The sequence below is a fragment of the Engystomops pustulosus genome, chromosome 11 (genome assembly GCF_040894005.1).
Source record: "Engystomops pustulosus chromosome 11, aEngPut4.maternal, whole genome shotgun sequence".
NCBI lineage: Eukaryota > Metazoa > Chordata > Amphibia > Anura > Leptodactylidae > Engystomops > Engystomops pustulosus.
The window spans coordinates 35,843,711-35,857,082 of record NC_092421.1 but is presented as its reverse complement, the minus strand read 5'-3'; the positions used below and the strand labels follow the sequence as shown (position 1 = coordinate 35,857,082).

Genomic DNA, 13,372 nt, shown 5'->3' with positions numbered 1-13,372 from the left:
TGTTATTAAAGAATTTTTACCTGTGTGAAGATAATTTCCCATAAATGTAGCCATGTTGTTAGTTAGAAACGAGATAGTTGTCCTTGGATATGACCACCACTGTGCTCTTCCAGCAGTGGCCACACATGCACTATTGAGTCCTGTAAGACCTCCTGGATTTAGTATTTACTAAAAAAGGACAGATGTGGGACATGCAGTAACTTTTGGTCATTTCATATATAAAAACAATGGTCCACATTTATCAAAAATAGTACAAGCTGTACTATGTGCAATTTGCCTGTGAGGTGTGTCGGGTGCGTCAGATTAATGAATTTAGGTGCACGTTCTTCATGAATCTGACGCCCCCTGCACTGCCACTCACAGAGTGCACAAACTTTTTTTGGTGTACCTTTAACATAGAGCGTGTTACACAATTCTGTTGGACACCACGTGATAAATGTGTTACAAGCTTCGACTGGGCACGAAACACCTTTTTATGTGCAGAATTTTGTGTTGTGTTTGTGTATAGTGCACAGACACTTCATAAATACATGTACAAGCAGTCTGCACTAAAAAGAATGTGCAAATCAGACAAAAAAACTGGTGCAGGGGCTTTAATAAATGTGGGCCAATTTGTTTCCTTGTGCAATGACTCCAGCAGTGGTGGTTGCATCCAAGGACAACAATCTCATTTCTATGGGACAACATGACTACATTTATGGGAAGTTATCTTTACACATGTACGTTATTTTGAAAAAGCATCTAATTTAAGAAATGCATGTATATGGCAGATAAATAAAATTAAATGTCAACGCCCAGATGATAATACTCCTCTAACTATTGCTGCGGATAGGACCCTGCAACATTGCAAGTGTTGATAAGCAAGTGGGCAGGCGTTTTTTGATGTATGTTTCTGCAGTATGTCTGCGGTGCCTTTCAAGGTAGCAAAAGGAGGCATTTGGGCACAATTACTTACCCGGTCCTGCGCGATCTCCGCTGTGCGGAGAATGAACATTGTCACAATTCACAAAGATTGTGTGCCCGATTTCCTGCATGTGTTGCTTCCCCGCTCAGGTCCCCCGGAATTCACCTTCTTGTTCCTGGTGTATGCAAGTGCATTGTCTTGTGACACAATTTTAAAGTTAAATCCTGCACTGAGTCCGAATCCGTCAGATAGTCCCACGGCCCGCCCCTCTATTTCTGTCACATGAAAGTCGGTGCCAAAATCCGACCGTGTGTGACACAATCCCCGTCTAAATAGCTGTCACAGCAGCGCAAGTCCCGAAAATTTCTAAAAGCCGACAAAAGTGTGATCCGCGGACCCCTAGTAAATAAGCCCCATTGTTTTCCATTTAACACCTTGAAAAACATATTTGCATACTTTCCAGAATTCCCTAGTGGAGCATCTATGGCTTTAAGTCTCCACATGCCTACAAGGCCGCCTTAATTGGCAAACACTCCATAAGGAGAACTCTTACCTTCTGACCCTAGTCAATAGCCTCTCACACAGTAAAACCAGTTCCCTGCACTATACTTAGGACACCCAACCAGGTCAAAACAGCGCTGTCTACAGTTGGGAATCTGTTCCTTCTGGAATAGATATACTGGTTTGGCTTAATCCCATATCATGTTATTAGACTTCTATTAGGTCATACTTTGTGATAAGGGGGCTGCCTTTCAAGGTAGCACAATGAGGTATTGTTTTCCATTCAACACCTTGGAAAACATATTTGCATACTTCCCAGAATTCCATAGTGGCGCATCTATGGCTTTAAATCTCCACATGCCTATGAGGTGGCCTTAATTGGCAACTTCTCCATAAGGAGAACTCTTACTTTCTGATTCCTGCAGAAGTGCAATGCAGAAAGCTCTAATGTCTCATGTTTTAGCCAGGGGCTAGACATGATGGACACACCGCTGAATTGTTGTCAGGGGAGTTCAGCAGTGGGTTTCCTTGAATCCAAATGCAGCAAAAATCATTGCCACCTGCAGTGAACATACCAAATTCTCAAAGAGGTTTAATAGGATTACAGACGAACAGTATCGGATCGGTAGCGTGACCAAATTACTACTTACCCCATTAACAAATCTGTTGACAGTGTTCTCACCTTATAATCTGAGCCATAGCCAAATTGCGAGGTTATGCAGCTGTTCACATCTTTTGTTTTGCTGATGAAATCCTCAGATGTGTTATAAGTTACTTGGCATCTCCCTGAAACATCTTCCTAAAAGAAATGATATTATATTACAGGGCAGTGATTGTAAATCTTGTAGAGATCGAGTTCTTAAATACAACCCAAACCTCTTTTGTTTGTTGCAAAGTGCTAACATGGTAATTTAAGCAGTGACTTTTTGTTAAGTTAAAGAGAATCTATCACTACTGACCCCCCACACAAACCACACACATGTTTTACTGATGTCTCCATCCATGACATTGGAGCCACCATTCTTCTAAAAAGACTTTTATTGATGGCTTCTGTTACTAAAGATCCATTTATAGAGGCAGAGAGCTCCTGCATACAGTAAAGCTACCTGGCCTCCTAAATTAGGCTGACACTGCTAATGTCGTCCCTACTCAAGAATGAGAGAGAGACCTCTATGTGACACTGAAGAGAATTCCTGAGGGTGGAGTGAATGAGGAGGTTGATTTCTCTTCTCAAATCCAGAATTTTTATCAACCTCTCCCTCCTCAGGGAGACTCAACCGAGTCACATACACTCCACTATTCTCTCAACCTACTTATTCACTTCAACCTTAGGAATTTTCTTTAGCGTCACGCAGGGGTCTAACTTTCTCAATTTCTTTCATTCATGCGGGGGCATGGGTTAGCAGTGTCAGCCTAATTTAGGAGGCGGGTAGCTTGACTATATGTTGGATCCCGTCACCTCCATTATCCTGTATCCTTAGTAAGGACTACAGTAAGGAGGGCATAAATAAAAGTATTTTTAGATGAACTGTGGCTCTAATCCCATGGACAGTGAAACATGTATGAAGACATCTAAAATGTACTGGGGCAGATTTACTTAACCGGTTCTTTTACGATCCCCAAGGTGCGTTCTCCGACAAGGATGAAGTCCAGCGCGATTCTTCAAGATCGTGCGTCTATTTTCCTGCATCTGTCGCTTCCCCGCTGAGGTCCGCCGGAGTTCACCTCCTTCTTCCCGATGCATGTGAGTGCACTGTCTTGCGACACAATTTGAATTGTAAATCCCGCGCTGAGTCCGAATCAGTCGGGTTGACCGTCGGCCACGCCCCCCGATTTGTGTTGCATGCAAAGTCGCCCAAAAACACCACTTAAATGCGGCGCAAATCGGAAATAGTCGGGAAACTCAATGAAAATGCGCCGTGCGGACCCTTAGTAAATGTGCCCCACTGGGTGGGGAAGGGCGGTCGCTGGTGACATGTTCCCTTTAATCCTCCATGCTCTGACATAGTTTTCAATGTTATTGGCACACTAGGGACACAGATGTTTACAAAATGAGGGGAAATTTAGATTATCATTGTAGTTTCCTACAATAGAATAGAAATGAATGTAGAGGGCTGTAGAATACTTGTTCGTCCAGCAGAGTGTTCCAGATGCCATAACTTCCCCCTAATATGGTGGTCTATTACAATAAATTTAAAATCTTTGATAGTGGCTTCTGTTATTATATGCTTAAAGAGTTTTCCACTTTTAGAAAAGGTTAACAGGGTAAGTGGGTGACCCTAATAGGGTCACTTCAAGGGAGCTGCGAGTCACATGATCCCACAGGGACTTCTTGTTATGTCCCCTTTCTGCTGGCTTCCGGGGTGACGGAGGGACTGTGCAGTCATTGCTGTCTATACATGGCCAGCATATCATAGTGCAGTAATAACACAGCACAGCACTCTCCATCAATGGAATCCAGACGGACCGAACAGGTAGTCCCTCTTCTGCCGGTTGGTGCTGAAACTCCCAGAGGCTTCCAGGAAGGTTTAACAGCGGGAGTATAATATGGGTGATCTTATCAGGACTACCCACTAACTGTTAAACTTTCCTTAAGGTGGTCGACCCCTTTAAGGATTTTATCATGGCCACTTACCTCTAGATGAGTCCCAGAAAGAGGTTGAAATTGAAACAAACTGACAAGTCCCCTCTTTATATCAAGAATTAGGCTGTCATTTTCACCTGTACTGTACAGGCCTAAAACCTGGATACAAAGCAGACATTAACATTAATCTTAGTAAAGTGATTATTAAATTATCTAGAAGTCCAGTGTGATACTATACATTTAGACTTGCTGTATCTTTTAGGATAGCATTGTTTAGGTGTGTACTACAAGTGCATCAGAACATTTAGATACATATATTATAGGGAATTTATTGAGACCAACATTTTTAAATGCCAGTCTTAAAATTCCCCCCGCCCTTGTTTCCGGCTCCCGTCTCTATTAGAAGGCTCCGGCCTCTTAGTAGATTTGGGTACAATCTATGTCAAGTCGATTGTAAGACCAGGTCAGCAGATTTCTGCTATAGTCTTTGCCAATTTGGCCGGGTGATTCCCGACCCCTCCTCTCCCGCAGAAAGAGAATGGGGATGCGATGCACTGCAGACAGCTTCTGGAAACGGTGTAATATCATAAACAGGCAGATTTGGCTAAGAAAATGATATCCCTAAATCTTGAATTAATAGATGAACTGTGGAACGTCTGTTCATAAAAAATCAATGAAAAGAAGTGATTCCCAAGTAGGAGCATTTGTCATAATAATTAACCCCATGTAAATGGAGATAATTATCATTGACAAAATTGTTAGCATTTGCTGTGTATAAGAGCGCAGTCTTTCAGGCGTGGTAATTTATCACTCCTCTAATCTGTAGAATTCGACATAAAGTGACTGCACCAGCAAAAAGAGTAAATCAGTAATAGATGATGTATAGAGATGTTCAGCCAAGAGAACAAGTTTATGTGCAGAATATTGTCTTCTATTAGGGGCTAAACTGCCATCTAGTGGTGACGGCTGCTCAGCGGCTGCTCAGGCACCCGGTATGTGCTTCATTTTCCAGATGTACCGTAGCTTGTGTCTTACAGAATTATAATATAATGCATTCACATATAGATATAGTAGTCGCTGGTATTAAAGTTCACTATAGGTAGTTGCACTCCCAGGCACAACCACAACCAAAATTCATGCTGCAGCCTCTTTACTCATTTCCGTCAGTTCATTGTTGAAGGTGCCAAACCAAATTGATCTCATATTTAAAGATCATCGTTTTTGTCCTTCATATAGCACATTGTAAGTTCAAGGCTATTTTAATAATATTACAATCTAAATGAATCAATGCTTAATTCAAATGCTAAACAACTTTTCAAAAAACTTTGCACACATCTGTGGGATACCTTCCAAGAGGGTGACAGACGGATGAAGGGGCACAAGCAGCATAATATTGTGGCCCCCTCCTCCTGCTTCTTATATTGCGTTCTCTCCTATTGTGTGTCGTTCATCTTTTTATATTGTGTCTCCTCTTTATAGCTTTGTTCTATCCTGCTTATATTGTGGTCCTTTCCTCCTTATATGGTGCCCCCTCATGTTGCTAAGGTGCACTTGATGTTAGCAGCTTTATGCAGGGATGACTCTAAGACAAGGGAGTTCAACCATACTGATTGTATTCTGGAAGACGGCAATGGCCACAACAGTGAGGAACAATTCAACTTGTTTAGGGTTGCTGGTTGGACAGTGTTCGGCAGAGGTTACTCACAACCTGGTATAAGTAACTTCAGGCTGGAGGTGAGGAGTTGCTATGCAGTGCTCCATGGAAGCCTCTCGTAGGTGGCTCAGCATTCTGCAGAGGCCTGATGGTTGCAGGCCGTGTGTGTCTGGGTAGCGAGCCTCAGACCCATCTGTGCTTCCATGAAGCTTCTCAGTAGAAAAGACACAGACATGGAAATTTCCACCACTAGGGTTTATATAGCCTTTAGGTGTGGACAGCCCAGGTGTGTTATCCAACAATCGTACAATATTATTATTATATGAACAACAAGGCACTGCACACTACGAAGCTAGGGACTCATAGCCTGCAGTACCAGACGTGTCCCCCTGCTTGAGCCTTTACATATCTGGCCTGTCTGAAGTCTGGTAGAGAGCATTTAGGAGTTCCAGAAGAATATTGGGGAAATGTGATACGGTCAGATGAAATCAAAGTAGAACTGTTTGTGCGAAACACAACTTGTTGTGTTAAACGGTGAGTGAATGCTGAGTTTCATCCAAATAGCACCCTAGCTATTTGGGGTTGACAACATCATGACGAGGGGTTGTTCCTCTGCAAATGGACCAGGATGACTGATCTGTGTACATGAAAGAATGAATGGAGCCATGGATCCAATGCCTTCAGTTTCACATTCAGTTGCAGAAGTTTATGAGGAAAGGGGGTTTGATTGTGCAGCAGCCATTGCCACTAGATCCCCACCATCCAGCATCTTAAGATAGTAAGTCATATGAATGCACATATATTCATGCATATCCATGCCTATGAGAACAGAGCAGACTGGAAGCTGGGTAGAGTACGGCCAGTCAGGAGGAGGTTAGAAAATGGGGTGGATCGTTGGCGGGTGGATGATGTAGCCTGAGGTGATACATGGTTTTAAAGTTTTGGTAGTAGAGTTGAATGGGTTATATAGACTGGTTCACCATCTCTGGCAGATCAAAATGTGTCTGCCCTATCCTACACAATGTTAGTTATTTTAAGTATTAGCTTTTACATGTGAATTCTTGGGGAGGAGGGATACAAGTAGTGTTCCATTAGTTTTTTTCTGTACAGGTTGGGTTTGTCTAGAGGGCAGGCAGTTGTAAGGTGTTCTGATTGTAAGGAGGCAGGTTCTTGGTAACAGACGATTATGACAAAGACAGAAGAAAATATGGTGAATTCTAATATAATAAATAAATTTATTTTATATAAATGGGCTTCTCCAGGTGATTGTACATCCTGGTTTGCCTATGTTTCTTCCTATACACTGACTGGAAGATTACAATTATTTTATTATGCCACCTACGGGGTTTGCTGTCAAAGAGCCAGACACCATTTAATGTTACGACTGTTTCATTATTTCATGTTAATTTATTTTTTCAAATTTTTCCCAAATCAGCCTTTGCTTGGTCAAGGCAGAAGCATTGTTACTTTTCATATACCTGGACTACTTCTTTATACCAACCTCAATACAATAATGTTTATTTACTGACTATAACATAAAATATGTATTGCTGTCTCATTTCATACCTTCCCAGAGCTCCAGTGGTAAATAATAGGCGCATCCAGGCAGCTTCTCATCTCAGCATTGATGGCGGCGTATTCTGTTACATCAGACGACTTGTTATGAAGTGTAAAATCTTTAACCTAAAAGGAAAATCAACAAGTATTGCATAAGCAAAAGTGTGAAAGTTAAGTGAAGAGTGAGAGTTAAGTGCAGATACTGAAACACTTTCACAATGTATAGGAATGTTTATAATAAAATATTAGATCTGTTTAATAAAATACACAAGAAAGATAAGATAAGAGGAGTTTTCCAAAGCTAAAATTATGTATAATATTTCCAAAGTATAAGTTGCTTTGCTCCCACACGCCCAAAGTGGCATATGGGTCAGGGAAACAGGAAAGCACATGCTTCAAATTTTTCACAACCCGTGTGGCTCTTTGGGCGTGTCGGAGCAGGGTGGGTAAAGGGCAGGCAGGGCATGGCGCCCGGTCACTTTGTGTTGAGAACACTTTGCCTCACCACACTGTGACTGTGAAGGGTGAATTATAGGAAATGTCCCGTATTTTGCCATGTCATGGTGCCTGGCTATATGTTTGCTTGGGCCGTGAATGTACCCTTACATGTACAAGTGACACAGTTCAGCCCTTCTCCAATTTCTCTACCCGTCACCCTGTGCTCCATCCTCCATGCTGCTCCTTACTTCCTTCCACCCAGGACTTTACCTTGAGAATTATGCACTGTATAAACTGCAACATTATTTGGCAGCTCTAAAACCACTTACCTGCAGTCGTACAAGCTGCTCATGAGGCTGGGCCTTGTTTCTCCATAGAAGAGAGGTTTCTATAGTGGCACGCATCTGCAGCCTGGATGCTGGCATTGCTGATTGGCCATAATGTGCTACAAATGTATCCACTGTGTAGTGATATTCATAGGAAGTATTTGGTTCAAAAGATGGAACTTCTGAAAAACTTGTGTCTGGAAAGAATATCGTAAAACATACAGAAATTACATTTTTATGAATCTATTATTTATGAATTTAAACTTTAATACACTCTCACAATATAATAAGTTATCACAGGTGTCTGTAATGAAGCTTTATTGTTAATCCTGACTCTGATGACAACCCAACATTTTTAAAATCCAATTGCCACAGAGACCAAAAAACATTTGTCTGGGGTTACGATTATAAAATATACAGCTCCAACTTACATACAAATTCAAATTCAAATTCAATACAAATACAACAAACCTACAGAACCTATCTTGTACGTAACCCGGGGACTGCTTGTAATAATAATAACAGTTGAGAGACCATCCTATTAAAGGAAATCTACCACCAGGATGAAGGAATACCATATTTTTCTACTCTACTATACTCACATAAGGAACACACTGGGCACTATTATACACATAAACACACACAGCCCTGCTATACACACATAAGGAGCACACTGGGCAGAACTGTAGACATAAACTCACACAGCACTGTTATACACATTTAAGGAGCACACTGGGCACTACTATACACGTAAACATACACAGCTCTACTATACACACATAAGGGCACACTGGGCACAACTGTAGACATAAACACACACAGCCCTGCTATATACACATAAAGAACACACTGGGCACTTATATACACATAAACACACAGCTCTACTATACACACATAAGGAACACCCTGGGCACTGATATACACATGAACACACACACAGCCCTGCTATACTCCCATACGGAACATACTGGGCACTTCTATATACATGAATACAAACACACTCAATCCCCCTCCGCTCCTCTTCTTTTTACCCTTTCTCAGTGCAGCATGTCCCCATTATCGGCAGTATCAGGACCTTGAGTAGGAAGCATGTGATCAGTCAAATGATTCTGACATCACCACAGGTCCCATAGGCAGTGAGTAGGCATGTCGGGACACCTTAGATCGGGAGATCGGGTGAATCGCTATGTCAGAACATCATCCGATCTCCATTACAGCAGTAAGGGAGGTCTGGCAGTGCTGGATCCTCCTGACCTTCAGTCTATAAGACACAGGCACTTTTTAGCAAGATTTTTTCTTGCTAAAAAGTGTGTCTTACGGTGCTTAAAAAGGGTGGATCCTGCTAGAGGGGCACACACAAGTATGTCAGTGTGCTGTGTTTACAATCCTTCAGCCTGGTGGTAGATGTCCTTTAATATGATGTTAAAGTGAACCAGTCAGTCTGAATGCACACAAATGTATAAGGGCTGCAGCCTGTATAAGGGTAAAGTTTTCAGCCTGTTGGAGATGGGGGTGAATGCTCCTTACCCCTGCCACCTAGGACCCGTCCCATCTTTTGCGAAGTCGCCTTCCAGCTGGGTCCCCATGCAAGGACACACGGTCTGCCAGAAACGATCATGTGCATGAGGCCTTAGGATCAACCATTCCTATCCTAAGTTCTTAACAGATAGCCACATAACAACAAGGCCTAAAGAGGTTTTAATGACCATGTTTGAGAATTTGCTGATGTATTGGTTTAAGAGCCACAATTACATTTTTGTGTGCTACCTTGTAGATGTTTGTGGTGTTATTTTTGTTACGGTGGGGGATTTTTTACAAGTTTATTGGGAAATATTAATATGTAATTTTAAATATATTTAAATACATTTATATTTTGTGTTTTTTACTGTATTTGTCCCCTAATAAGTCATAAAAAACTCTTGTGAAATATTTTCACAATTTTTTTTTATTTGTATTTTTACAAGTTTTCCACTGAAATTGGACATGTATAACAGTCCCCGTGGGGCAGAGATATTGAACAGAGTTGAACTGGGTCTGCCACAGCCTCTAGGACCAGCACTGCCCATCATCTAAAGTTGGTGGGCAGTTAAAAAAATGATGCTAAGGCTAAAGTCACCGGAGCACCTTTGAGTGCCTCATCTTATAATTTATTCAGTCCCCCCTCACTCTTCCAGTCTGGCCTGGTACCACCCCATCCCACCCGTTCGGATTGCAGAGAGCCGGTGACGTCAGGGAACAGGTAGGACTCTAAATCGGCGAAATTGCAGTGTACAGGGTTATAATAAAATAAGTTCTGAGAAGAAGGATTTCTCAGTCCACCATCAGTTGATGGTAGATGTCCTCTAAATGTATGGGAGCTGATCTGCAGTAACCTGGTCTGGCCACTGTCTGTGCCAAGTTCCGTTTGAGGACATAATGGGGGTCATTTACTAAGGGCCCGATTCGCGTTTTTTTGTCAGGTTATTTTATCAATTTGCGCCGAATTGCCCTGGGTTTTTGGCGCATCAGATTGAGGCGCATCGGCGACGGAAATCGGGGGGCATAGCCGTCGGAAAACTTGACGGATTCGGAAAAACCGCTGTATTTAAAAAAAAAATTGTCGCTCGATACGCACTTACCTGCACCCAGCATAGCTTGGTGAACTCCAGTGAACTCCAACGAACTTCAGCGCAGCAGCGACACCTGGTGGACATCGGGCGCGCTACCTTAGTGAATCGCCGGAAGACCAGAATCCGCATCGGAGATCCCGCCGCTGGATCGTGAATGGACCGTGTCCATTCACGATCCAGGAATCTGCCCCAATGTTTAGATTTGTTAACAATATTTTTGGTACATGTAGGTGTCCTGTGCTATCTGCCATTAAGATGTTAGCAGTTGGTCCTTTTTGGCCTTCAATAGCACTTTCACACTTGTTGGGGTTGGTCTGTGAATCGTGGACCTTGCAGGGTTCAGTGCAGGAATTTGCGCATCATAGATCACTATGATGTAAGCAATCCCGCCACCATCGGTGTGGTCAGTCTGTGAAACAAGACCCTACGTGGTTCAAGGTTCATAAATAGACCCTAGCAAATTCTGATTGTGATCTCAGGAAATTACTGTCCAAATCCTTACTTTTACCCCTTAAAGGACATGAATTCATTATGATAAAAAAAGGGACACTTACTCATAGATCCAGTAATAGATGTTGTAATCTACTTCTATTTATTACCCATAACCTCCTTCCTTCTAAAATCACATTTTATAACTATGCTAAAGAGCCTGAAGGGCTCTGGGGGATGTTACCAGAACCCCACTGTGCTGCAGCTTCACTGTTACACTGTGCAGGCACACTTCCCCCTCCCACTGTGTGAGATTATATCAGGGGGAAGGGATGGGATGCATACTGAAAGAGCAGACAGAAGTGCTATGGGGGGTGTAACCAGAGCACCTCCGTGCTGTAATTTAACATGCTGCTTCACTGTGCAGGACCACTTCCCCTTATGCCTCAACATTCCCCCTGCCTTCTGTAATCTCCCACGGGTGATACGGGAAGTGCTTCTGCACAGTGCGAAGCCTGTGAAGACAGAGCATGGAGAGGCTCTGGTAACGCCACCCTATAGCACTTCAGGATTATGAGCATAATTTTAAAAGTTGATTTTAGAAAGATGGAGTCCATGGATAACAAATGTAAGATTGCCACAATCTAGGTCCCTGGTTTATCATTCTTGATTTTGATGGTATATCCCTCTAATCATGAGATGCGCTCACACCCAGTCATTCATATGCAATGAATTCTACTCTCAGCAGCTTAAACATTGGGAGTTGTCTGGTCTGCAGATACATAGGCCCCTAGGTAACTACAGTTTTCTACCATAGTTATTAGCGTCTTTGTCAACCAATCTGTGGGATTGGAGTCATGACTCCCCATGCTCTACCAGATTAAGTGGGCACTTAATTGGGAAACAAGTGTTTTCCTTTGAACCACCTTCGCCAGGTGCTAACAAGTGCCCATTCACCCTCAGAATTTGGACCTTTCTCAAAGCATCTACTTTCCAACACATCAGTATATTTATATATTTATATATATATCTGGTTGTGGTAAACAAAAATCATGGTTTTGTTTATCTGTCACTATTTTGGCTGTGAACTACACCATAACTGTGAAATACAGAGAACACATGTGCTGCCTTGTTATAGAGAGCACGGTATTAGTAGTAAGATTCAGCACTGGAGGCATTGGCTTGTGGCGCTTGTATCTATAGCCAAAGTATGGAAAAGCAGTTTCTCCAACTTACCCAGTGTAAGGCAGCAGACGATGAGGAGGAGGAGGCTTCCAGCCATTCTGTCCAATGGGTTCTCACACCAGGGAGGATGAGAGAGATGCAGCTCACTGTTCACACACAAACTTCTCAGCTAATAATTGGTCATCTCAGTTCAGGATTTTTGGGGTGGACACCATTGGGGCTGGTATACAGCAGGTCCCACTATCCAGCCCTTATTAATCATTGATCAGATCTACATAGACTTGGTGACTAGTGTGTACAGATGAGTGACCTCCTGTGTGAGGCTGCTCTGACATCCCCCTCCTCCTCCTCCATTCATCATCTGGGGGGAGGAAGAGGCAGAGAAAAACTACAACTTCCTTTCACTGCAATCCCTCGTTTCCATAGCTTCTCCTGCCGCTTTCCAGCTCTGCACAGAGCTCCGATGTTTGGACAGAAGTGGTCACTATGTCCCCATGTTCCTTCCCAAAAACCTCACATATCAAGGCTGCACTTTCTAAGGACTTGACGTTAATCAAAACATGATATTTTAGCCTAAAAATCTATATAACCACAACATACTCAGAGAATACACGGACAGAGCCAGGCACTACATAATAGCAAAGTATGGAACAAGTCAAAAAAGTTGAGTGAAGAGTCAAGAGTCTGCTACACAAGAGCTCACAATCTATGATTTATGGTTACAATTATTGGCAGTAGTCACCGATGCCTGACACGGGATCAAACTTTAAGCAAAACTCCACTCTCTCTGTAATACACAGCTGAGGCTTTGCTGCATTGTATCCAGTGTAGACAATTATCTGGAAGCTGCGTGTCTTTAACAAAAATGGATACATTGCCGATGCTCAACTATTCTCCAAAATCCTATAGAAGGATATTGCCCCACTGAAAGGTGTAGTAGTGTGTGTATATATATAACTTCACGCCAAGTGGGCATGGAGGGACCATAAGAGGGTACAGCCAGTAGCCAAGTGGGATGGCATAAAAATCATTTACAGAATTGTGTGGCAAGCTCTACATTAAAGGTGCACCAAAAAAAAGTTGGTGCACACTTCTGGAGCAGTGCGGGAGGAACCAGATTAATGGTGGATTCTTGTGGATGAATAATAGTATATTTGTCATCAGTGGAAGACGATTTTGGCTAGG

At 42.5% G+C, this 13,372-nt stretch overlaps 1 protein-coding gene across 1 annotated transcript in view; it reads right to left on the bottom strand.

Annotated features, from left to right (window-relative positions):
- Positions 1-12,488, bottom strand: part of LOC140105832 (microsomal triglyceride transfer protein-like) — a 53,618-nt gene extending 41,130 nt beyond the window's left edge. The window contains exons 1-5 of the mRNA XM_072129934.1: positions 12,239-12,488; positions 7,968-8,161; positions 7,210-7,326; positions 4,041-4,148; positions 2,088-2,204 (exon numbers count right to left, since the gene is read on the bottom strand). Of these exons, the coding sequence (XP_071986035.1) occupies positions 2,088-2,204; positions 4,041-4,148; positions 7,210-7,326; positions 7,968-8,161; positions 12,239-12,284 (582 nt within the window). The 5' untranslated portion in view covers positions 12,285-12,488. The remainder of the gene's footprint in view (positions 1-2,087; positions 2,205-4,040; positions 4,149-7,209; positions 7,327-7,967; positions 8,162-12,238) is intronic.
- Positions 12,489-13,372: the final 884 nt, after the last annotated feature.